At 38.3% G+C, this 26,588-nt stretch overlaps 1 protein-coding gene across 1 annotated transcript in view; it reads left to right on the top strand.

Annotated features, from left to right (window-relative positions):
* The first annotated feature begins 398 nt into the window (after positions 1-398).
* The window catches only part of LOC107867996 (AUGMIN subunit 5), a 40,610-nt gene continuing 14,420 nt past the window's right edge, over positions 399-26,588 (top strand). Inside the window, exons 1-7 of the mRNA XM_016714530.2 lie at positions 399-1,383; positions 6,254-6,790; positions 7,751-7,892; positions 8,245-8,421; positions 13,235-13,444; positions 15,489-15,674; positions 17,625-17,784. Of these exons, the coding sequence (XP_016570016.1) occupies positions 848-1,383; positions 6,254-6,790; positions 7,751-7,892; positions 8,245-8,421; positions 13,235-13,444; positions 15,489-15,674; positions 17,625-17,784 (1,948 nt within the window). The 5' untranslated portion in view covers positions 399-847. The remainder of the gene's footprint in view (positions 1,384-6,253; positions 6,791-7,750; positions 7,893-8,244; positions 8,422-13,234; positions 13,445-15,488; positions 15,675-17,624; positions 17,785-26,588) is intronic.

Here is a 26,588-nt window from a genome sequence, read left to right on the forward strand (position 1 = left end):
TAGTAATTTTATTGTATCACTTCTAATAAGTTATTATAAGTTATTTAATATATGTTTGTTTCGCGACTTTAATCGTGATATTTGGTTGACTCTCGAAATTATATCAATGCCATTTAAGTTAGAAAAATAAAAAATATTATAAATCACAATAATTAAAAATTTAAATTATTTTAAAAATATAATTGACTATTAGTGCTATAAAAGTTTGGATAAAGAGAGTATTATAAATTATAATGATTAACAACTTAAAATAGTAAATTACAATATCAAAAAATTATTATAAATTACAATAGCTAACAATTTAAAATATAATTAACTATCAAAATTTTATTTATATCATATCAATTAAAACTAAAACACGAGTTAAATATCTAGTCTTCCAAAAGGGGCTCCAAGTTAATTTGGATTTACACAGTAACTGTTCCGGGGCGGACGGCAGCAAAGCACGCGTAATGATTTGGTACCACATGGCTTTCGGCGGGACCTTGTATTTTAAACTTTCACTAATTTGTCTTTCTTCCAATTGCCCTTTCCAATTCCAAAATTCTGTACAGTGCTAGTGAGTGTGGATCCACTTGGCTGCAATATCCTTGCGGCGACGCTACTTCTACGCTAACCACAACTCCATTGTCAGTCTCGCCGCCTTCAGATCTGTTCATATTTTTGTGTTTATCCCATTAGCGCATAGGGGAGCTTTAGTGCATCAGACTGCCCTTTATCTCCCATTTTGGTTTTGTTCGTTTTGGGATTTCAATTAACTAGTCTAACTGGTTGGAATTGTGGATACTGGAGTGGATGTAGTGCAATTTATCGGAGAATTGGAAACCCTAGGTGTTGATATAGTCAAATGGCAGGGTCGGTCCAACCAGAAGCCATACTGGAATGGCTTCAGAAGGAGATGGGGTACCAACCATTAGGTTCGTATGCAGCTTCAAGCAAAGCAGCAATGCCAACTATCGATTCACTTCGCAAGATTTGCCGCGGTAACATGATATCCATCTGGAATTTCCTCTTGAATAGAGTTAAATCCGAGAAAACTGTTGAAAATGTCCGCCGCAATATCCTCGTACACGGCCGAGATGATGGAAATGGAAATGTTAATGCTGTTGATTCAGGGAGGAGCAAAGGGGGGAGGAGGAAGGAGAAGGTAGGAGGTGTGGTTAGAGACAGTTGTTCGCGCTCTGCCTCGAGTGTGGGGTTGGGTTCATCAGCTGAGAATAGTAGGGAATTTGCTTTACAGGAGAGAGATTTGGCAGAGAAAGAGGTGGAAAGGCTTAGACAGATAGTGAGGCGTCAGCGGAAAGAGTTGAAGGCCAGGATATTGGAGGTCGCAAGGGAGGAGGCTGAGCGTAAATGCATGCTTGACGAGAGGTCTAATTACAGGTTTGTCCATTAGAATCAGCCTATTGTAATGTTATCTCTTATCTACTAATAACCACAAGCTTTGTGTTGTTCTTTATTTTGATTATTGTGGTGAGCTTATGTATAGAAGCAAATCTTACTTCATTTCTTCATCTTAAAGCTGTAATATGCAAAGGCAAATCGAGTTGTTCTAGCAGTTAACTGAATCCACTATATTTCGCTCATACCATGTATACATTACCCCAAAAAGAAGAAGAAAGTAAATGTGTATATTACCCCCTCCGCTCATTGTACTTGGCATTAATTAGAAGATCGGAAATCTCCTAAGTATCACCGAGATCTTGCCGTCCTGACCAAGTTCTAATGTTTCTCTTGTTCTTGATTTGGGTTTATATTTTCTGAAACCTTTCTTGTCCATCTTTTTTCTTATTCTACAGTTGTATTCTATCTTGTTATCCATCTGTAAATTCTTAAATCTTTCTTATTGGTGGTATATTTCTTGTTGTTAATTTTTGGCTATCGGATTTTTGGACTTAGTAAATTGGTTGTACAGTTCATTATTCCTTGTTTTGTTCCCTGGCGTGTTTTGATAATCTATTGTGCATCTGGTTTGCGTTAGCATACATTCAATTGTTGTACTTGTAAGAAGCTAGAGGTAGAAGCATTTAGGAATAGATTACTTGATCAATTTCTACTCGTCTGTTGCCTAAAATTTTTGTAGAATTTTGTATTGTTTTTCCAATTTGATTTTTGGCTTCTAACCGTAGTGGTGACTTCTGCACATTGAGCCCTAAATTTAGATTTCTGGTTCCCTTCTTGCTATTATAGTGGTGACTGGCCGCTTTACTTATTGGTGGATTATTGTTGTGTTGTTCTAGCTGCTAGGCTGAATAGTATACTTTGTGCGTGCCTTCTCTTATTGTTTTCGCATTGTTGCTGTGTTTGTTTGTTTGTCGGTTTAGGGGCTTTGCGTTGGTTTTTGAGTAGTGGCTGGAGGGGTTGATGGTGAATTAGGGTCATGTTCGAGTGGGTTGGGGGTGAGGGATGTTTTGCGAGGGGTGAGGAGAGGAGGGCAGGGTGGGTGTGGGGTATAGGTCGGGCGTTAGGGCTGGGGCGGTGAGGGGTGTTAGAGGTAGGCGAGAGGCGAGAGAAGACATGTTGAGAGTAGGATCTTGGAACATTGGGACCCTTCAGGGCAAGTCCGTAGAGTTGGTAAAGATTCTTAAGAAGAGAAGGATTAATATTGCTTGTGTTCTGGAGACTAGGTGGGTAGGTTCTAAGCCCAGGGATGTGGATGGGTACAGGCTGTGGTACTCAGGGAGTGAGAGGCGTCGCAATGGTGGGGGCATCTTAGTGGATGAGGAGCTTAGAGGACAGGTGATGGAGGTTAAGAGGGTCAATGATAGGATGATGAAGATTAAGCTGGTCATTGGGGGTTTTACTCTGCATGCGTGTAGTGTTTATGCGCTGCAGGTGGGCTTGGAAGAGGAGGTGAAAGTGAAATTTTGGGAGGATTTGGTCGAGGTGGTGAGAAGCGTGCCTGGCTCGGAGAAGATTATCATAGCAGGGGACTTCAATGGGCACATTGGGGTCTTATCGGGAGGCTATGACGATGTGCATGGAGGTTTTGGTTTCGGTGATAGAAATGGTGAGGGAGCTACACTATTGGTTTTTGCGAGGGCGTTTGGGTTGGTGGTCGTGAATTTGAGCTTTTCGAAGAAGGAGCATCACCTGATTACCTTTCGAAGCGCAATAGCCAAGACTCAGATAGACTTTCTGCTGCTTAGGAAGGGGGATAGGGTGTTATGTAATAACTGTAAAGTCATTCCGAGTGAGCATCTTTCGACCCAACATAGGCTTCTAGTGATGAACTTGTCTATCAAGAAGAGCAAGAAGAGAAGGGCCGGGGAGGGTCGACCTAGAATTAAGTGGGGTGGCTTGATGCCAGTTAGTGCTCTGGAGATAGGGAAAAAGGTGGCGAGAATAGGGGTGTGGGAGTGCAGGGGGACGTGGATGTTATGTGGGATAGGGCTGCCAGTTGCATCACGGAGACTGCTAGAGAAGTGTTGGGTGTTTCGAGGGGCCGGGCAGGTCGTCATAAGGGGGATTGATGGTGGAATGAAGAAGTGAAGAAGAAAGTGGAGATTAAGAAGGGGGCGTATGTTAAGTTGATTGAGAGTAAAGATGAAGAGGAGAAGCGGGTGAATAGGGAGGTTTACAAAGTAGAAAGGAGGCTAAGTTAGCAGTTACGGCTGCTAAGTCAGCCGCGTTCGAGAGCTTGTATGCGGGGTTAGAGGAGAAAGGCGGGGAAAAAAGGTTGTATAGGCTTGCTAAGGCTAGGGAGCGGAAGGGTCGTGACCTCGATCAAGTGAGGTGCATTAAAGGGGAGGATGGTAGTGTTTTGGTGGAGGATGTGCACATTAAGAAGAGATGGCAGGAGTACTTTCATAGACTTTTGAACAAGGAGGGGGACAGAGGCATTGAGCTAGGGGGGTTGGAGCACTCGAAGGAGAGCCGTGTTTTCAGTTTCTGTAGGCGTTTTAGGGTTTAGGAGGTTAGAGAGGCTATTCATAGGATGCGGCGGGGTAGGGCGACAGGGCCTGATGAGATTCCGGTGGATTTTTGGAAGTATGTTGGTGGGGCAGGTTTAAGGTGGTTGACTGATTTGTTTACGACATTTTCAAGAATGTGAGAATGCTTGAGGCTTAGATGTGGAGTACGATGATGCCGTTATATAAAAACAAGGTTGACATTCAGGGTTGCAACAACTATAGGAGTATTAAGCTGTTGAGTCGCACTATGAAGATTTGGGAGAGAGTGGCTGAGCGGAGATTGAGGAGGGTCGTGTCCGTTTTGGAGAATCAGTTTGGATTTATGCCTGGTCGCTCGACGACAGAGGCAATCCACCTGGTAAGGAGATTGGTGGAGCAGTATAGAGAAAGAAAGAGGGATTTACACATGGTGTTCATCGACTTGGAAAAGACGTATGATAAAGTCCCGAGGGAGGTCCTTTGGAGATGCTTAGAGGTGAGAGGGGTTCCGGTGGTGTACATCAGAGCTATTAAGGACATGTACGATGGATGAAGACCCGAGTGAGGACGGCGGGAGGAGACTCAGAGCATTTTCCGGTCGAGACATGGTTGCATCAGGGATCGACTTTTAGTCCGTTTCTTTTTGCGTTGGTGATGGACGTGTTGACGCGGAGTATTCAAGGAGAGGTGCCTTGGTGTATGTTATTTGCAGATGATGTAGTGCTGATTGATGAGACGCGGGGTGTGTGAATGACAAATTGGAGGTTTGGAGGCAAACCATTGAGTCTAAGGGGTTTAGGTTGAGTAGGTCCAAGACGGAGTATTTGGAATGTAAGTTTAGTGACTCGAGGCAAGAGGACGAAGTGGTGGTGAGGTTGGAATCCTAGGATGTTTGTAAGAGAGATAGTTTTAAGTATCTTGGGTCTATGATCTAGGGGAATGGTGAGATTGATGAGGATGTTTCTAAACGTATTGGAGTAGGTTGGATAAAGTGGAGGCTCGCCTCGGGAGTGTTGTGCGATAAAAAGGTGCCCCTTAAGCTTAAAGACAAATTTTATAGAGTGATAGTTCGTCCGGCCATGTTGTATAGAGCGGAGTGTTGGTCAGTTAAGCACGTTCACATCCAAAAATTGAAGGTGATGGAAATGAGAATGTTGCGTTGGATGTGTGGGCTTACTACAGGGGACAGAGTTAGGAATGAGATTATCCGGGAGAAGGTGGGAGTGGTTTCGGTGTAGGACAAGATGCGGGAAGGAAGGCTGAGATGGTTTGGGCATGTGATTAGGAGGGACGTGGATGCCTCGGTTCATAGATGTGAGAGGCTATCGTTGGATGGCTTCTGGAGGAGTAGAGGTAGGCTGAAGAAATACTGGAGGGAGGATTAGACAGGACATGGAGCAGCTTCAGCTTACTGAGGACATGACCCTAGATAGGAAGGTGTGGAGGTCGAGGATAAGGGTAGAAGGCTAGTGTTAGTGTGTGGGTTGTAGCAAGCAGTTAGGAGAGTTCTTGTGTAGCCGGGTTAGTAATCATAGGACAGTGTACATAGGTGTCTTTGGTATGTGAGTGTGTATGTTACTACTAGGTGGGTGTCCTATTTCTTATTTCTTAGTTTCTATTTTTCTTATTCCGTGTTGCTCTTATTTCCCGTATTTCATATTTCTCTGATTTTTATTTTATTGTTTCTTATTCTTTATTTCGGTTATGTCATCCATCCCCTTGTTTACTATCCTTTATCTTGAGCCGGGGGTCTATCGGAAACAACCTCTCTACTTCTTCGGAGGTAGCGGTATGGACTGCGTACATCTTACCCTCCCTAGACCCCATGTTGTGGGAATACACTGGGTTTGTTGTTGCTGTTGTTATTGCTGCTCATTGTACTTGGCCCATGTTGATTTGACAATCCCTTTAAGAAAACATTTATTAGGGGTTTATTTTACAAAACTAACCTTATTAATTATGCTTTGGAAATCTTAATTTGTTTTTGCTAATACTTTTTGTAATCATTTAATGATAGGGGTAATATTGAAAGAAAAATGATAAACTTCTCGATGTTATAAATTGGCCAAGTAAATTGAAACAACTACTTTTCATAAGGGGCAAAGTAAAATGAAGGGAGTATAAAAGACTACAGCCACTCTAATTTTGGAACCACTGAGATAATATGAACCCGAGTTAACCTTGTGACCATTACAACTGATTCACTGAAGGTGTGGATGGTGGGAATCACAGGCTGGGTTATTCCTTTCATAATTTTTAAATTTGCTTATTTTCTGTCCCTAAGAAACAAGAACCCGTGTCTAGATTGGTTAGCGCAGGTGCATTGAGTATAGCTGATATTTATACACTCTTAAATGCAGACATAAACAAGTAATGCTGGAGGCTTATGATCAACAGTGTGATGAAGCTGCAAAAATATTTTCCGAGTACCATAAACGTCTAAGTTGTTATATTAACCAAGCTAGGAATGTTAAGCGGTCTAATGTAGATTCTTCTGCTGAGGTGGTTACAACTTTTCAGGCAAATGAGAACGATGTTTATTCGACTTTTAAAGGAACCAAAAATGTGGAGGATGTCATTCTCATTGAAACAACCTGGGAAAGAAATATCAGGAAGGCATGTGAGTGTCTTGCCATGCAGATGGCTGAAAAAATTCGCAGCTCTTTTCCTGCTTATGAAGGAAGTGGTATCCATATGAATTCTCTGTTACAAGCTGCCAAGTTGGGTATTGACCTCGATGGTGATTTACCCGGTGAAGTAAGAGATGCAATTGTAAGTTGCCTGCAAAGTCCTCCCCAGTTGCTACAAGCAATCAATGCCTATGCTCAAAAGCTGAAGACTACAATTACTCGAGAAATAGAGAAAGTTGATGTTAGAGCTGATGCAGAGATTCTAAGGTAATTGATCTTCTTAGGAATACCTCTAAGATTTTCATTTTTGGATTGCGTCTGCCCTGGTTTCTGATCATTATTTTCTCTGCATTTGAATGAACAACTGAAAACTACTATAACTCATATTTTTCTATTTTCGTGTTTCTTACATGATTTGATAAATTTTGTTTTTATAGGAAATACAGGTCCACTTTCGGGAGCGGGGATTTTGATTCTTATTATTTATGACTAATAGTTTAATTGGTTAGATGTTGCACTTCCTCATATTCTAACATATCAAAAGGCAAACTTATTAGAGTTAATTGTCATACCGACTATAGTCAATACAAACTAGTTAGAATTATACTCAGCTAATCTTATGCTTATATTAGGTTCGGAGTTGTGAGGAGTCTTCTTATTCTGGTTAGACTTGTATACTTGTCTGGGGTTAAGTGTAATATTTACAAAATTTAGTATAGAAGATCCCTGGGTTCCCTTGCAAGGTAAAATATATAATATCAGAGTGAAATGGACGTGAGAGCAGGATACATACAGAAGATTCATGAAGCTGATCCCAATTATTTGGTCTCAAAGCATAGTTCCACACGTCTTACCTGTCTTGTGTGTGTGTTGGCCACCTGTCTGACCTGCATGATGCAGTGCATCGGCCACCCGTCTTATCCGTTAAGCACTTAATAATTTAGGTCGCTGTCTCTTAAATGGAATATATGCCCAGCTAAAGAAGGTGTGTGGGATTGCTATCCTGGTGTCTTACCCCAAAGTAATACAATACAAGTACTTGAAATATTGATGAAATGAAAAGGGTAAACTAATTCAATTATGTATTTTACATGTAATGTCTGACAAGGCAACCGGTTTTGAAGGGATGGAGGCCTGTTTTGCTTTCTCTTGTTTTTTTATATCTCCTTGAACTTAGTTTATGATGATGAACCTATTCATTGATGTCAATTTTACCCTTTGAATCAGGTACAAGTACGAGAATGACAGAGTAATGGATGCTTCTACTCCTGATGTAACATCACCCTTACACTATCAGCTTTATGGCAATGGCAAAATTGGGGGTGATACGTCTTCAAAAGGGAGTCAAAATCAACTTCTTGAGAGACAGGTTTTTTTATTTCATTCCTTACAATAGTTTGCCACCTTCAAATTTTTACTTTTGCAAAGTTTCTTGGACTTTTTTGTGGATCACTTTTTCTTGCTTCTTGAAATCCTCTTGGAACTCCTTGTAAACTGTTGCTCCCTTTAATCTGAATTGGATCTTCAATTTGACCTGGCTATTGATTGAGTGTTTCCTGTCTATTACACTTCCTTCTCAATTGTCAACCTGACATGGATTCTGTGGATCGATTGTTATGCACTTGTGTTTATAGCTGTAAGACCTTCCATTTTTATATGCAGGGAAATCTGTTTTTTTCTGGTATATATTTGAGTGGTCTGAGTTTTTTTGTCCTATTCAGAAAGCCCATGTTCAGCAATTCATGGCTACTGAAGATGCATTGAATAAAGCCGCAGAAGCAAGAAATATGAGCCAACAGCTTTTAAAGCATCTGCAAGGAACTGATGATGCAATCTCTTCGCACTCGCTAGTAATTGGAGGAACATCAAAGAGTATGAGCAGCCTTAGGCAACTTGAGGTTTGACTTTTCATTTGTAAAGCTTAAAAATAATGTGGTAAATGGGATTCCACACCTTTCTGGATTTCTTTGGAGAACATCCTTAAATTATGCCTGGGCAACTATCAGTTGAATTTATGTTACTGCTAAAAGGCTTACTGTATTTTTTCTGATTAAGTTTATAGATGTAAATATTAAGCATATTGTTTTTTCGAGGTGTTAAATAGTGCCACTGAACTGATATTTGCTACCCGCTACATTCTCGTTCACATATTTCTCTTTAGAGTAACAGCTATGTTGACCCTTAGAACAAATACTATGCTTGCTTAAAATTATTAGCTTACTGTATATGGTACGTGGTCATTGCTGGTTAAAACTAAATCTTTTAAGCACTAACTATGAGACTGATGTATTGTGGAGTAGACAACTTACCAGAGAAATGATTTAGTAGGTGTTGACCATGAAAACCAAAATTTTCTGGAGTTGAAATTGAAGTTGGAGTTGGAGTTCGGAGTTGTTTTTGGTCATGAATATAAATTGAAGTTGTTTTTGACTTTTTGTGAGAGAAGTGAAAGTGAAAACAAGTTCCTAATACAATTTGGAATTGTATTTGAAATTCTTATGGCCGAACACTACGATTTTCACTAAGTGAAATAATTTTCCGTAAAAAAGTAAAAAATTCTCATGGCCAAACATCCCCCACCCCCCTTAAATCATTTCGTATTGATGACTCTAAGGAATGAAAATCCAGGTAACATTCATTTTAGCTTATTCGTGGAACTACGGAGCTTTGTGAAATCTTGTACCAAGTTTATTTATAATAAACTCATGGCAAATGTATCTTCTCTTCCATGAGAATATGCATAGCTAACTTTTGAACTTCGAAGGAGGTAAGGTAATAGATGGAGAAAATAAAGATCTCTTGTGTTAGATAAATACTTGTCTCTCATTAGTTGTGCAGGGGTTTTCAAAGTGATTTTTAGGCCCTGTTTGGCAATGAAAATAATAATTTTTTGGAGTTGGAGTTGAAGTTGGTGTTATGTTTGACCATGAACATAAATTGAAGTTGTTTTTGAAATTTTGTGAGAGAAATAGGAGTGAGAAAAGTGAAAACAAGTAAAACTTGTTTTCACTTTTCCAAAAACAATTTTCACTAAAGTGAAATAATTTTTATGGCCAAACACCACTATTTTCACTAAGGTGAAATGATTTTCCGAAGAAAGTGAAAAAATTTCCATGGCCAAACGCCTACTTAATATCCCGGGCTACTCCACCTACAACCTTAAAGTTTTGGGTTGGACGGTTAGATTCTTTCGCATGGTATCAGAGCTAAACTTGGTGAAACCATGTGCACACTCGCATTCTCTCTTCATGATCTATTGCTGTAAGCTTCTCTCTCTCAATATCAACCTATGGAGTTGGTTTGAGCTACCCTCTCTCAGTTTAAACTGTTGACCCAGAAACTTTGATCCAAGTCAGCCTTAGCTTGTTGAGCCTACTCTCATCTGAGCTCCAGGCCCACTTTTCAAATGTTGAGCTTTATCTCTCTTTATACCATCCACTCTTCAATTGTCTAAGAAATAAAAATAGATCTCCAATCCATCATTCACGTGTAAATTTAAGAATGTGTTACACGTGTTCGGTAGGTTGTTAGAGAATCACTTGCCCCTTATCGGTTATGGGTTTTCAAAGGTGTTTATGATGTTTTGGGCTACTCTACCCATAACCGTAGGGTTTTGGTTGATTCTGTCTTAGTATAGGATGAAGTTTTTTGTTCTGACTTGTCCATAATATTCTGCCCCTTTTCTTTGAAAAGCTTGTCAAAGAGGTTTAGATTTGTTTAACATATAATCAGAATAAATAAAACTGTGGTCTCTCAAATAGCTTAACGTTTAAATCAAATGGTCACAAATTTCGATGTCTTGTGTTTAAGTCTCACGGCCACCATTATCAAAAATAATTTATTCTTGCTCATAAAAAGAATTAGATTCGCACTTGAAGGGGTTTATTAAAGACATAAATATGTTAAAGTGTGCTATTTCTAATAGCTTAATCTTTTAGACGAGGTCACAGACTTTAACAAGGTTGAATCTATTTTTTTTGATAAGGTAGGTTTAGGAAATCTATTTGGGAGGAATAATATCCTATAAGGGATGTGTTGATATCAGTCTTTAGGAATGCGCTCTTATGCAACAATGCAAAGCGATGCAGCCCCTCTTGCTGCGTGTGGCTGATGCGAGCGCATCATGCTGATTTTATTTTTAGGGTCAATTTTAAATTAAATAAAGAGTTAAAGAGTCACTTTGTGTTGATTTTATATTTAGGATCAATTTTAAATTTTATAAAATAGAGTATTGCGGTGACTACCACTGCTACAATTTTCTAAGGTTAACTTTGAAGTCCACTGCTGCAACTTCTTCTTCATTGTGCGACTGCCACTACTGCGCCTTCTTCTTCTTCACCGCTTCACTTCAATATGCACTTGTATTGCTTCACACTTCACGTAATGTGTGATGTGGAGCCCTTGTCGCTTTTTTTTCCGCATCATGCTACACTTCCCGGAACACTGGTTGATATTCAGCTGCTAGTGCTGTTCAATTATTCAAAAAATGCTGCGTGCATTTGAAGACACCGTTTTGCTGTTCTAAGCATAGGAAAAAGGAAAAAGAACGTTTTGTGAGTTCTCCCCAGTGTTGGTCGGAGTTAGCAGGCACACTATAAATAATCTTGCAAGTCGGTCCTGACACAACCATTATAAAAAAGGGAAAAGGGTCATATTTGCTCGTCTCTTAGAAAAAGGTTATATTTACCCCTTGTCGTACTTTTTTGATATATTTTTCCCCGCCATCCAACTTTGGGCACATATTTTCCCTTGAACTGTTAAGTTCCATGTCCCACTCTTATTATCCTACATGACGTCTATGTGGATTTATTTTTATCCCAATTATAAACTTATTCTCAATTTAATTCTTCTACCCACCTAATATTACACCCAACCCATCTGACCCATGAAACCCAACCTCTAATATATGTTGCTCGGAATCGTCAAAAAAGTTAATGGGTGTGTGTCGGATTCGCCAAAAATAGTGTATTTTTGAAGACTCCGGCACAGGTGCGGCACTGAAAGTGAAGAGTTCTCGCAACTTGGCTTCTAATACCATTCTCTCTTCACTTTACCATAAAAAAAAAAATATCAAGCGTGCCTTCTTGTGGTTGGGTTTTCATGAACTATTGGAAATTAGCAGAATATTTTTTCTTATTCTAATTTGTTATAACAACAATTAGACAAGAGTATGCAATAAGACTAGGGGTGCGTATTCGGTCGGTTCGGTTTGCCAAATTCGGTTTGGTTTTTCAGTTTTTGGTTTGGTGAAAATAGTAACAGTAACCAAACTGAATTAATTTCGTTTCAGTTCAGTTTTCGGTTCGGTTTTTTTCTATTCGTTTTTTCGGCTTGAATATCATCCATGGCCTTTTCTTTGTCATAACTTGGCTTTTAAAATTGAACCAATTTTTTCAAAAAGAGACTTTTTAAGCCCGATTTCTTGTGACTTTCAACTGATATCCAACTTATGCCTTTCCCAAGTCCCAACAAATCTTTTCAAAAGCAACGCAAGTTCGAGTTTTACATTGTCAGAACTCAGATCTGAGATCCCCCCTCATCAATGCGCGGACATTATTGTGGGCCGTCGGCGATGGTTGTCGCCTCATTGGAGCTGAAAGTGAGAGATGACTGTGACTGTGTGAGAGATGAGAGTGAGCCGTGAGGGGTTGAGAGTTGCGACAATTGTGGTCTGTGAGAGTTGACTGGGGAATTTGGGGTAAATGGAGTAATGAACTAAAGGGTTATGAGTCATGGGTACATAGGAAATGGGCTAATAGGCTGGCTTGGGTATTATGTTACATATATTCTGTATTGCTGCAAATAGTATATAAAATTCTGTTTTCTGATTAACCGATTTTTTTTTTTAAAAAAATCAAACCGAGCAACTGATTTTTTTTTTTAAAACAACCAAAACCGAAACTAAAAATATTCGGTTGGGTCTGTTCTTTCGGTTTGAGCCGAAATATGCCCAGCCAAAAATAAGACATTAAGTAGCAAACTCCTAGTCAAAGCTGTAAGAGGGCATTTATATGTATATAGAAAGTGAAAAGGGAGATACTAAAAGTTCAGAAAAAGTGGAAGAGGATAAAGCATGAACGTAGTTTGTTGTTGGAAAGAAAATAAGAAGACAAGGAGAATTTCAAGTGGGCATTCCATGAGATGGGTCGACTTTTTCTATTTTCCACACAAACACTGTTTAACACAAATATACAGAACCCCAAACAGATGAGCAAATGTGTTATGCTGTGGAGTACTGATAGCATATGCTAGACATTGGCATGTTCTATTGTGCGTTTAAATGATAATATACGGATTAGATGTAATAATGGGTGGGTAGAAGAATAAAATTAAAAGCAAATTTTAATTAGGATGAAAATATATCCACGTAGGTGCCACTTAGAATAATAAGTGAGGAAATGGAACTTAACTGTCCAAGGGAAAATATTTGCCCAAAGTTGGATGACGAGGACAAATATATCAAAAAAGTATGACGAGGGGTACATACAACCTTTTTGTAAGATTACAAAGGCAAATATGACCCCTTTCTGTTATAAAAAAAATATGTACTTTCCTTTAGTTTGTGTACTTATATGTGCTTTCTCTTGGTAGTTTAAAAAATGCTGGTCTTATGTGTAATCTTATAATCTTCTCTAGCTCAATTATCTGTATTCAACCTACTTATTCATTTTGTACTTGTGGGATGTCCTAGCAATTTTCTTCTTTTTGTAGTTGGAGGTCTGGACAAAGGAAAGAGAAGCAGCTGGATTAAAAGCTAGTGTGAACACACTGATGTCTGAAATACAACGTTTAAATAAACTGTGCGCGGAAAGAAAAGAAGCTGAAGATTCTTTGAGAAAGAAATGGAAGAAGATTGAAGAGTTTGATGCTCGCAGATCAGAGCTGGAATCTATTTATAGTGCCTTACTTAAGGCAAGCATGGTATGACTGTAAATATGCGTATCTATGTGGTGCAGTGTGTTACGATACCAGCCTTCTATTCTAATTTATTTTTTTAGGGGTGGGGGTTTGCATGTTGTTGCGGTTTGAAGATCTACCTTGATGTAGTTTCCCCTAGATAAATAGTTTACGACCTTTTGTAAAGTATAAATAAACCGAAGCTAGGGACTTTCTTTTTGGTCATGATATACCAATCCTTTCAAATTTACTTAAGGTGTGTTGAAACTACTAACTTGAATTGCTTTGATTTGTGTCTATGTTTGACTTGAGCTCTTTGACCACTAAACCAGATAGGCATGCAATGGGACTCCTTCAGCATGTAATCATGTTTGAGTTTACTGTATGGTCATGTGTAGCCTTAGACATGGGCTAAATAATTTTTGTTGGAAACTAAATATGAAATTTCCCAGGGCTCACAATCATGTTGATCTATTACCAAGATGATCACTTTCTATTACTCTCTCAATGGTCAATTCTATTCTCTATGACAACATTTGACTAGTCACTGTGTCTAAGATGTTAATTTGACTTAGATTTTTATATTATCAATGGCGAAATAAACTTAACTACTGGTTGAAAAGCTAAATGGATAGTATAATGATTTTGAATTCTTAAAAATGTATTACAGCCCATGTTACTTTCCTAAAAAAAGGTTTTATAGATATGGAATTGTGTAAATATTCTGGGACTTCCCTAAATGGTAAGTGTCATAAAAATTGAAGCGAAGGGATCACATGCTGAAGTTATTGGCATAACTAATATGTCTTCAGCAGCCCAACCTAGTTGTAATGTACTAGTTCTGCTCCCATTTGTGTGAGGAGTGAGTGAAGATAGGTATAAGAGATGTGTCATCTAGGATTCTTATTGATGCTTTCGAAGGTGCAGTACCAAAATGTTGTACATGTTATGACACTGAAGTTTTAACATATATGGTTGTTTGATCTTGTTTGAAAGGTTTACTGGATTATTTATTGGCCAGCATTTGTTTTAACAAAATGGGGTGGAAGGAGTAGGTTTGCACCGATGTTCAACTTGATGAATGTCTATCCCAATATTTGTCACTGAGTCCTCACTGGAATTTTTCCAATTTGTTAACAAATTAGCTGTTCCGCTGATGTATTTATGTTTAAGCTGAAGAATGTGGTAAATTTGTTGATTGCTTACAACCAAAGTCTTATGTGATAAAAAGGTACCACCGAAGCTTAAAAGTAAGTCTACAGAATGGTGGTTAGACCTTCCTTGTTTTATGGGGTGGAGTGCTGCCTAATTAAGAACTCTCATGTTTAGAAGATGCACGTTGCGGAGATGAGGATGCGGAGATGGATGTGTGGGCATACTAGGAGTGATAAGATCAGGAATAAGAATGAGGTTGTCGGGGAAAAGGTGGGAGTGGCCTCCGTGCCGGACAAGATGAGGGAGGCAAGACTGAGATGGTTTGGGCATGTGAAGAGGTGGTGCGCAGCCGCCCCAGTAAGGAGGTGCGAGAGGCTTGTTATAGTGAGTACGTGGAGAGGTAGAGGGAGGACTAAAAAGTATTGGGGAGAGGTGATTAGACAAGATATGGTGCAACTTCTTATTACCGAGGACATGATTTTAGATAGGAAGGTGTGGATGCGTATTAGGGTAGAAGGTTAGCAGGGAGTGAAGTGTTGTGCCTTTAGGAGGTTTAGGGTGGTTGGTGTCTGTCATAGTTTTTGTGGCATCCTTGTAGTTCTTGCTTTTGATATCTATCATCATATGTTGTATGTTGTGTTTCGATCACCATATTATTTTGTTGTGGTTATTTTTTCTTTCGTGTAGGCTTTGCACTGCTTTCCTTATTAATTGCTATGTTTTATTCGTTGTTTTCTTCTTCTCGTACTTGGATTTGTTGTGCTTGGGCCGAAGGTCTCTTGGGAACAGCCTCTCTTCCTCCAAGAGGTAGTGGTAAGGTCTGTGTACAATCTACCCTCCCCAAGTCCTACTTGTGTGAATTCACAGGGTATGTTGTTGTTTGATTACTTAAATTTTCCCTGTCACTGTGTAGGATGCTGCAGAATTTTGGAGTCAGCAGCCGTTAGCCGTGAGGGATTATTCATCAAGTACTATAATTCCTGCTTGCATTGTGCTTTTAGATATATCACACAATGCAAAAGATCTTATTGAGCAAGAAGTTTCAGCATTTTATCGAACTCCAGATAATACACTTTACATGCTTCCATCAACACCCCAGGTTTGTAGATTTTCACTAATCTTCAAATCTAATAAATGAGTTTTTTGCTCAGCAAGAAAGAAATTTAAAAGAGGTGTTTACACTGCTTGGTTTTAAGATAGATTTGTGAAAACAGCTTTCTTTCTGAATACTAGTGGAATCTGTTGCTACGTTGATTGCTAATTATTTACTTCTATGGTTTTTTTTTTAAGGTTTATATTTTAATGCTTTGGAAACTAGGTGCACATCTTGAGTGAATAAATTAGCAAAGTAACCAGTCTCAAGCTGGTTCCTCACTTTGAATTTGGGGGTGCATGTTATCAAGCAATATGTGTTTAGATTCATTGTACTCAAAAGAAAATCATATAGAATATTATAGCATTACTCTGTTGGTGTCTTGTTTCTTTTATTATCTAGCGGTGTGTTATCCCATTTTGTTGTTTATTTTTATGTTTTTTTTGTTTGTTATACTGCTATCTGTCTTGAGCCAGAGGTCTATCGGAAACAAAGTGGTATGGACTGCGTACACTGTACCCTCCTCAGACCTCACTTTGTGGGGATGCACTGTGTAACTTCTTGTTATATATGATATCATAGGGTATTCTATATTTTAATATAGATTATTTCCTTACCTTATTAGTATTGGATCGTTTATCTACCATATTACACATAGCCTAAGACTCTTATATAAGGAACACCTCTTGAACATTTTTAATTAAGTCAATGAGAAACTCTTCTATGTATTCACCAGAGGTATTATTAAAGAAAGGTAGATTTCTGTCATAAATTGATGTGATTGCCAATATTACTACAAATTAAACTTGAAAAACTGGTGTTACCTATGATTCTTTTCCTCAAAATTCTAGGCCACAATTAGCTTCTCCTGTTTGGACAAAGCAAGCTATGTTCAAGTAAAATCATGTCAATCAAGTTTTAAAGCAACTACTTTTTTAGTTGAGATCACAAGATGTAGCTTAAGTTTTTTTCTAGCTAATTATCTCACACTAAAATTTTAGTTCTTAAGCAATTTTTTAACAATTAACATATCAGTTTATCAATTGTATTTCTTCTCTAGTACTGTGCTTTTAAAGACATAGTTCATAAGTGATCAGACACACACCATAGCACCTTAACTCCTGAAGTAAAGCACCACCTAAGTGAGCAGAGCTCAAAACCTGGTTTTAACTGAACTAGAGGGTTTAAGTGCTTTTCAAACAAGCCTTTAACAATTATTTCTTTTGAGGATGGCAACAGTTACTCTATATATTCACTAGGCATAATAATACATCGAAAAAATGTAGTTCCTTACAAAAGTTTACAAGCTATCAGAAATTCCCAACAGAAACTAATTCTTACAAGTAATCTAAAACATCAAAAATATCTTCTTTTTGTACTAGAATTTCTTGTTTACAAGCCTTTTAACAATTTTATGAAGGGGGTCTTTTCCATTTTCTCAGCACTGACATTGATATTTATTTGTCACAGGCACAACATATATCTCATGATGAGAACTCCTACCACGAGCAATTATCAAAATATTTATTACTAATAGGGACATCCTTTATTAGGTCATGGTATATGCATACAGAAAAAATGTGTATATATGTAGATATATGCATATGTGGATATACATTTTTTCTTCTTTCTTTCCTGATAAGTTGTATATATGAAAGCTTCTGGGTTTGTTGATGGCTAGAATGTATTCAGCTGGCAATAACTAAGTATATCGTTCGCCTCCCTGCTAAACACACAAGACAAATGAAGGAGTTTTTTCTATTTATTTATCTATTTTTTTCTCTGGATATTTGAGGTAAGCCAAAAGATCAGAAATGATAAGTTATAATTTGACAAACGAAATGACTAGTAAATATCAGTCGCTATTCTGTTTTATATTATCATCTTAACCTATTGCAGTTTACATTTGCGCTGTCTCCTCTCATGTACTCATGACACTTTGTTTCATTCTTATAGGCTCTATTGGAATCTATGGGTGTCAGTGGATCTACTGGACCAGAAGCCGTTGCTGCTGCTGAAAAGAATGCTGCTATATTGACTGCTAGAGCTGGTGCCAGAGACCCGTCTGCAATTCCTTCTATATGCCGTATTTCTGCTGCTATGCAATATCCTGCAGGTGATTTTTCTTCTTCATTTCAATGTGTTATTATTCACTTGAATCAGGTGCTACGTAGCAAGTTTTATTTTACCCAAACTTCTAAAACGGTTTTTACCGCCATAGTTTATCATTAGCAACTCTTAAAATGCATAAGAGAACTTGTTTAAGAATAAGTGTTTTCTGAGCTTGCTTATATATTATTTATATGGACCTGTTTATCTAAAATAATGTTATTTATGTGGACCTAGAATTTATATTATTTGCCACAGACACCTGTGCTACCAACCTCCTTTAGTTTGCCTAGAATATGAACCACAACTGTTAGAATATGAGTAGAAATAGGAATAGTATATAGAATCCTACTTGGAAAAGGATTGGAATGTATTGTCTTTAAATAGGGTCTCAATGTAATAATATTGTTAAACAATTCAATAATATTCTTCACTTATATTTTTCACATGGCATTAGAGCCGATATTTCAAAAATTCGATGGTTCAAATTGAAGACAAGTCAAGATTAAAGTTGCATCCAACTAGACGATAGTGAAGATTTTTTTAACTAAAAAGAAAAAAGAGTCCAAAATTACATGTATAGACAGTTGTCAATCATATTTTCAACAATCCTGCTACAACATTTTTAAAAATAAAGCTCACTTTTAATCCTCAAAGAGCTTCAATAGTTTTAACTTGAAAGGGGTCATATACTTTTAACCCCAAAAAGCTCAATTTTTAAGCATGCCAAGCGACATATGAAGATTATGTGAAGAACAATAATTACACTTGTGAAGAAGGTAGATGAAATTTTGTCAAGAAAATCAACCCAAGAAGGGGAGATTTGTTAGAATTTTTAGCCCTGATTTTCTTATCAAATTTGAGTATTAATTTTCTATTGTAGGAAAATAAAAATAATAGCATAATTACTTTTGCTTTTCCTAAAAGGAGAATATCAAACTCTTCCATATTTGGCTAACCTCTTTCTTAGAGGAAAAATTTTGGATCTCTATAAATAGAAGACACATAACATAACACAATAACATTCACAATGTAGTCCTTTAAGATTTGAGAGTTTTGTTTTGGAGGTGGGGGTTCTCTAAAGTTATTATGATTTCTTTTACATTAGGTTTTATAATATGTAGGCCAATTGGCCAAAATATATAATAATTTTATGCTTTTTAGTATTGTTTTCTTTGTCGTCTGATTTGCAACTATTAGCTGTAGCATGACGCCCTCTTGAATTCGAACCAACAAGTGGTATAAAGCTTCCATGATCTTGGTAAAGAATCAAAGTCTCCGCTGCCGGCGGGCGGCTATAATATATATTTGCCGCTCGTCTGGCGAATGATTATGTTAGCAAAAGTTGGGTCACCGTGTATCTTTTTGGTGACTATTTTCTCATATTTGATTTGCGTAGCATCGTGCATTTATCCTGTGGCTACTTTCTCATATCATATTTGCATAGCACCGTGCATCTCTCCCTCATATTTAATTTGCGTAGTATCATCTTTTCGGACTACTTTCTCATATCTGAATTGCATAGTAGCATGCGTCTTTACGGTTACTCCTCAGATCTGATTTTCGTAGTTTCATACGTCTTTAAAGTGACTCCTCAAATTTGATTTGCGTAGGGTCATGTCGTCATTCCGACCCTTCCTATATAATTTCTCTTTTTCAGTAGGGTCGTACCGTCATTCCGGTCGTACCTATATAGTTTCTGTTTTCCAGTAGGATCGTGTCGTCATTCCGATCCTACCCATATAATTTTTATTTTTCGGTAGGGTTCTGCCGTCATTTCGACCATACTCATATAATCTCTTTCTTAGTAAGATCGTGCCGTCATTCCGGCCTTACCGATATAATTTATGCTTTCCAGTAGGGTCGTGCCATCATTCCGACCCTATCCATATAATTTTTGTTTTCCAGTAGTGTTGTGTCGTCATTCTGAGCCTACTCATATAAGTTCTTTCTCGGTAGGATCGTGCCATCAATCCCACCCTACCCATATAATTTTTCTCAGATATTGATCACTTTTCCATTGTCCAATCTAATAAGCCAGCGCATGAGCATGTTTCAACTTGTTTTTTCAGGGACTTTCTTGTTTAAGATCTACTCATCTCTTGATTTCGAGAAGACCCATATATTTTATACCAATTTTCGACAAATTTCCAGGGTCAATCGACTTTTTGGAGACGTTTACTACTTTTTCGATCACTTTTTCAGCTTGTTCCTTTTTCAACTGTGATCACCCAGACATTCGTACTAGTTTTCCTGCAGATATTTTAACCAAGTCCCTCACTAATCCTCGTATTAGTTACATCCATAACAAGCTTGATATATATAACCTATATGTACCAGCTTGATATGAGTAGGAATAAGAATAGTATATAGAATCCTACTTGGAAACGGCTTCTAATGTAGTATCCTACTTGGAAAAGGATTGGAATGTCTTGTCTATTTAGTCTCATTGTAATAATATTGTTAGAATAATTTAATAATATTCTTCACCTATATTTTTTTCTTGAGAAAGGTAACTTTTTTTCTATATATCCATAGGTGTACTGCATCAAAATATGTAGTCTCCCTTCCAAAAGTATTACATAAACTATTTGATTCCTATTTGTACTTTTTGTTACAAGTAGTCTAGAGTGTCATAAATTTATATCTTTTGCCTGTCTTAACATTTTTTGTTCACACCAAAAATAATAAAGAGCTAAACAATTCATAAATTGTTCTGTTTGCCCTCAAAACATCTTTGATTTCTTAATTTTCATATTGTCCACCATATACATGTTGGGACAATCTTTCATCTCTCCTCCTTTTCTGTAGTATTTCCTACTCTGATCCAACACTTTAAAAAACCTTCAATGTTCTTTGGTTTTCCCAAGTAATCTTTCTCAAAGCTGATCCGCCCATTTACAATGTAAAAAGAGATGGTTAACTGTCTCTGCTTGTTCCCCACATTAATAACATCTAGAACATAGTTGGAAACCCCTTTTCGTCATATTTTCTTGTGTAGCATTGCTTCCTTAGCCAACAACCAGGAGAAAAAGTTGACTTTGTAAGGGATTTTGACCTTCCATATCATCTTCCATGGCCAGAATTCTTCTCCCTTGTGAGATGATGAGATCTTTGTATCCAGAGTTTACACTAAAAACCCTTTTACTGCCAATCGTCCATACTGCTATGTCCTCTTCCCCCGTTAGATTGTTAAACTGTTCCATAGTATTGTAGAAAATACCTATCCTCTCCATCTCCCAGTCATTTAAATTTCTTCTAAGCTGCAAATTCCATCCCTGTCTTGTCCACATTTCAGATACAGTGGCCTTGGCCTGTTGCTGTAGGTTTAGGATGTGAATGTCTAGGTACGGTTGTTTCAGGGGCCTCTAATCTATCCATTTATCCTCCTAAAATCATACTTTCTAACCATTCCTTATTTGAAACTAATCCTAGATAAGATTAGTGGCCAGAGATTCCTAATGGATCTCCAAATGCTGTATCCGTATGGAGTAACCACTATCTTTGTTATCAACCTATCTTTCGTTTTATATTTTGCCCTGATTACCACTTTCCATAACACATTTTCCCCTGTAACACATTTCCAAAGACATTTCATCATTAGACTTCTATTTTGCATTTTCATATCCCTAATCCCCATTTCTCCTCGTTTCTTGCTTTTTGTTACCACCTTTCATTTGACCAAGTGAAATTTTTTCTTGTCTTCATTCTCCTGCCAGAGTAAGTTTCTTCTTAGAGCATCTATCATCTTTATCACATTATTTGGTGCTGGGAAAACAGACATCATATATGCCGGAAGTGCATCAAGCACACTATTAATCATATTTAATCTACCTCCTAAAGAGAGGTATTGACTCTTCCATTGGGTAAGCTTCTTCTCACACTTTCCATTTACCCCATTCCAAATCCATTTAGACTTGCCTGTCGCTCCCAAAGGCATGCCTAAATATATGGTTGGTAGCTCACCTACTTTGCCACCCAAAATTGCTGCCCAATTGTCCACCTCCGCCACTTCATTTATAGGATAAATGCAACTCTTTCTCCAGTTGATGTGTAAACCAAAAACTGCTTCAAATATGATGAAAATCACCCTTAGTTCTCTTTCCTTGGTTGTTTGGATCATGTTGCTAAGTCCTTCCATTGCTAGGATAAAAAGGAAGGGAGACAAGTGTCTCCCTGTCTCATGCCCCTCCTCTCTGTGAAGGGAAAAAACCATCTTGAGTTCTATTAATTAATACAGAAAATTCGACTGTGCTAATACAATATTTCACCCAGTTGATCCATTTAGCTCCAAATCCTATTCTCTGCATCATAAGGATCAACAAGTTCTAATACAAGTGGTTGTAGGCCTTCTGTATGTCTAGCTTAACCCCAACTTTTTGCTTCTTTGTCTGGACTCCCCACACTCATTTGCTATCAACACTACATTCATGGTTTGCCTTTCTTTATGAATGCTATTTGTCGTCTGTCCACAAGAATGTGTAATTTTCTTCAATTTTTTTGCCATGAGCTTGGCTATGATCTTGTACCCCCCTCCTACCAAGCTTATAGGTCTGAAATCATTCAACTCCATAGCCTCTACTTTCTTAGGTATTAGAGCCACAAATGTGGCATTGATGCTCTCCTCGAATATTTCTTCCTTGTGAAAATTTTGTACTGCTGCAATTAGGCCAGTGTTGATGGTTTCCAAACATTGGCTAAAGAAAGCCATGGAAAAACCGTCAGGGCCTAGTGCTTTGTCACCTGCATATGCTTTTATACTCTCCAGAATTTCTTGTTGCCTAAATGTGCCGTAAGTAAGCTATTTTCCTCTTCTCCAATGATTGGACGATTCCTCATGTCAAGATGTGGTTTCCAATCTTTTGGTTCAGAATATAACTTCTCATAGTAACTTATTATCTCCTCATGAACCTCTTCTGCTTTTGTTCGGATCACACCTCTTAGTTTTATTAACTTATCAATTGTGTTTGTACTCTTGTATGCATTGGCAGTTCTATGGAAAAAACCAGTATTGCTATTCCCTTGCTTTAACCATACCGCCCTGGACCTTTGCCTCCATGTGATTTTTCCCCTGTTGGCTATGTTTTCAAATTTCATATTCAGAGTTAGTCTAGAGGTTATTTCTACTGCCTCTAATTGAAGCCCTCCGTCTCCAACCACCAATTCTCAAACTTGAAATAAGATTTAATGTTCTCCTAATCACCACATTGTAACATTATAGGCGAGTGATCAGAGCTTACTCTAGGCATTAGATTCTGCCTTATATTATTGAAATTTGATTCCTATTCTTCAGAGAAAAGTATTCTGTCCAGTCTGGAAGTTGTTGTGTGTCTGTCCCCTACCGGACATCCCTCCTAACAATTCTATGTCCACAATTGTCCACCAGCTCCATGTCCTCGATGAAATTTGAAAAATCTGTCATGCCTTTGTTGATTCTGCTGCAGTTTTTCTTTTCCGATGGATGTCTAACAGTATTAAAGTCACCACAAAGGACCCACGGCTTGTAACTAGACCTTTGGCTGCTCCGATTTCCCACCAAGTTTCTTCCTGCTCCTCTCTTTCATTTGGAGCATAGACTCCTGTAAGATGAACTGAAATCTTGGCATTTCCCTTTGAAGCTGCAGGCTACAGAATACCTCCCCACATTACTAATTTTCCCTCTCACATGCTCTTATCCCACATGATAACTATACTACCCGTAATTCTGCTAGCCTCCAGTTGAGCGTAGTTTACCCACCTTTTCCCCATACTTCTTTGACTATGTAGTTTACCCACCTTTTCCCCATACTTCTTTGACTATGTCTGTGATTTCTCCTTCCACTTTTTTCTCCTGAAAACATACCACATCTGCCTTCCAAGTTTTCAAGATATTTTTTATCACTACCCTTTTCCTAGCACAATTTCATCTCCCTTAGGTTCCAGGATACTGTAGTTAGTTTCATCGATCTTTTATGGCCAGATATCCTCCTCTACTTCTAGTGCCAAAACTCATGGACTTAGTATCCAACTCTAGACCTTTCAGCTCATTTCCCATGTTTTTTCAGTAACTTCAGTAACTGATTGTACCCCCTTGGTTTCTTTATTTTCCTGCTTATTGTTGTCTATCTTCATGAAGAGACTTCTGCTTTCTTCTCACCTCTAAATTCAACCCCAAATTTTGCACTCAGTCTGATTATACGTTTTCTAATCCAACTCAGTGTACTCCTTGATTGAGTAATGTCTTCTGTTGATGATTCTATCATCAAAAGGATGGCATCTTCTGAGGTATCACTGTTAATTTCTCCGTGCATGTCTAGTTGTGTTAGTTGTGTTTCCTGCCTCTCCAACTTCTACTGCAACTATAACTGTTTCTGCTTCCTTCAATCCCCCTTCATCGTTTTGATCACACTGAAGAAAATATTTTTCCTTTATCTTCTGGTTCCAGCTTCTCAAAGCTATTGTGTGTAGAGATTTGCATCAACTTGGCCATGATCTCAATATTAATTATGTCCATCTCTCGGGCTTTAGATCTTTGATAATTTGGCTTCTTTTTTGTTGGGCCTGAAATTTCTCGGCCCATAAAAACCCTTTTATTGATTTTGCCAGCAGTAGCCCGTAATGGTCCTTTCTCTTTTAAATTTGACTCGCGTGACCACTCACGTGTCTTCCAATTTAAATTTTGCCAGCTGTTGAAGTCCCCACGTGGTCTGATCTGTGGACTTCTGGATCCTTCACCGTAGTGGGTACAAAGCCTTTATTACTCGCTGGTCCGATCTGGTCTTCCTCTCTCTTCTTCTCCTCTTTACTGACGGTCACCGGAATTTCACACTAGATCGGAATCTGGTAGACATAGCCTTCACTGGTGAACATTTCCCTCGGCACCATCCTCCCGTCTCCCTTTACCTTGATGTGGGCCCAGTGTAGGTGGTTTTTCAGTGTTGTTTCTTCTTCAGTCTCGATTAAACCTCCACACTGGTCTCCGATTTGCTTGAAGATTTTCTGGGATATATGCCCAGAGGTAGTCCTAGAACTCTTAAACACACCTAATCTCTCGTCATTTCTTCCGGCCAGCACCCTTTAGTTGGTCTCACCATTCAAGGCTTAGATTCATCTTCTTCCAGACCTAGACCTCTGCCATGACATGCTCTGCTGCAACTCTTGATGAAAGTTCAAACAAAAGTTGTTCATCGTTCATAGCGAAGACACCGACACCTATGGCTGATTTCCATGTGTTGCATGCCCATCTTCTTACATCGTTTAGAGTAGGGAACTCCTGTAGAGAGTTGTGAAATTTGCCGACAATGCATCTATTCAGTAGATCTGCCTCCGATGTCGTTGCTCCATTCAGTACCCTTATGCGAGTGCCTATTGCTTGCACCTGTGCCTTCTTCGTGGGTTCCGTCGTCCATCGATTACTTTTGAATGCCTCTCTGAAGGAGATATCCATATGCCTTTCGGTGTTTCTTTGTGATTTCTGTTCTGTTGTAGGCTCTATTGTTGGCTCATATATGAACTTTTCTATTTTATGAGCGATGTTTCCCCAACCCCCTTTGTACGATGTTTTCGGTGTAATAATGACAGATTTGTTCTGTCCTTGAATAGCAATAAAACTGACATATCGGCCATTTTCATTGTAATTTAAGAGAGCAATAAAATTCTGAGATGTGATCCTTTAAATTCCATCTCCTAATTACATTCCCCTGCACCTTAGATGCTCAATATAAACAGAGACCAACCATCTCAGAACTTTAATGCTTATCTTCACCCTCCTCATTAAGTTCCTACTTCCTCTTGTCAAATAATACCATGTATCTGCACCTTCTTTGCACCTAGTGATTTCGTAAGATTTGAAACCTGCGTTGTCGTATATGCTACTATCCCCCAGTGATATAATTCCGGCCACAGTCGCCGGAGTGGAACCCCTCACCCCCACCCCACCCCACCCACCCACACACATAAAAAAACAAAAAGGTTAGACTTTTAAATTAAAAGCGGACTTCCTCGAAAGTAAGGGGTATGTTGTAGGCATAAAACAATCAAATTGGACAAAGACGAGCAAAAAACCAACTTGTGATTTTAGTGTCCATAGATTCTCTTGTTACTTTATTGGCAGAAATCAATAATACAGTCCATGCCAATTTTTCCTTGGTTATGAATTCTATGAATACAACTTTTGTGTTGTTCTTCACCTATATTTTTCACAACTACAAAAGGCAAGAAGAGATGTTGACTCAAACTTGATGTATTATCCATCTAGATTTGCTGGAAAATTGTTGATCGCTCATGTTTGCCAGCTGATAGAATGCCTACTGATTTGAAGTGGCATCGGGTCATGTTGTTATATGAATAATGATTAATATTGGCATAAATTTGACGGGTAAGGTGGACATGAAGAAACTGTTTGTAGAAGAGAAAGTAAGGGTGTATTGTGTAGCAGGGAGAGGAGCTTCTGTCTCTTTTGGTTGTCAGGGAGTCAAGCTTTCTCTCTTTAGTCTTATTAAAATCAGACTTCAGAATGAAGATGAACTAGTGCCACAGTGAGTATGAAAAGAAAATACATTTCTTTATAGGTGATCCAATTTTAGAGGAAGTATAATACCTACTATAATACCAATTTTTGCACCAAATTTTGTCGGAATTCACCAAATCGAGCAAGAAATCCGTCCTCCTTTTCTCCTAGCATAATCCCGGCGATTTCTATCCATGAATCTTTATTTCTTCCAGCTTTACTTGAGATTTCTTGTGATATTATTTTCTTGGTAGACTTTTTAGATTGAAATTTGTTGCTTTTCAGCCATTGTTTGTTCTTGCTTGCTGGCTTGTTGTGTTTAG

This window comes from Capsicum annuum, chromosome 4 (assembly GCF_002878395.1).
Source record: "Capsicum annuum cultivar UCD-10X-F1 chromosome 4, UCD10Xv1.1, whole genome shotgun sequence".
In the NCBI taxonomy this organism is placed as follows: Eukaryota; Viridiplantae; Streptophyta; class Magnoliopsida; order Solanales; family Solanaceae; genus Capsicum; species Capsicum annuum.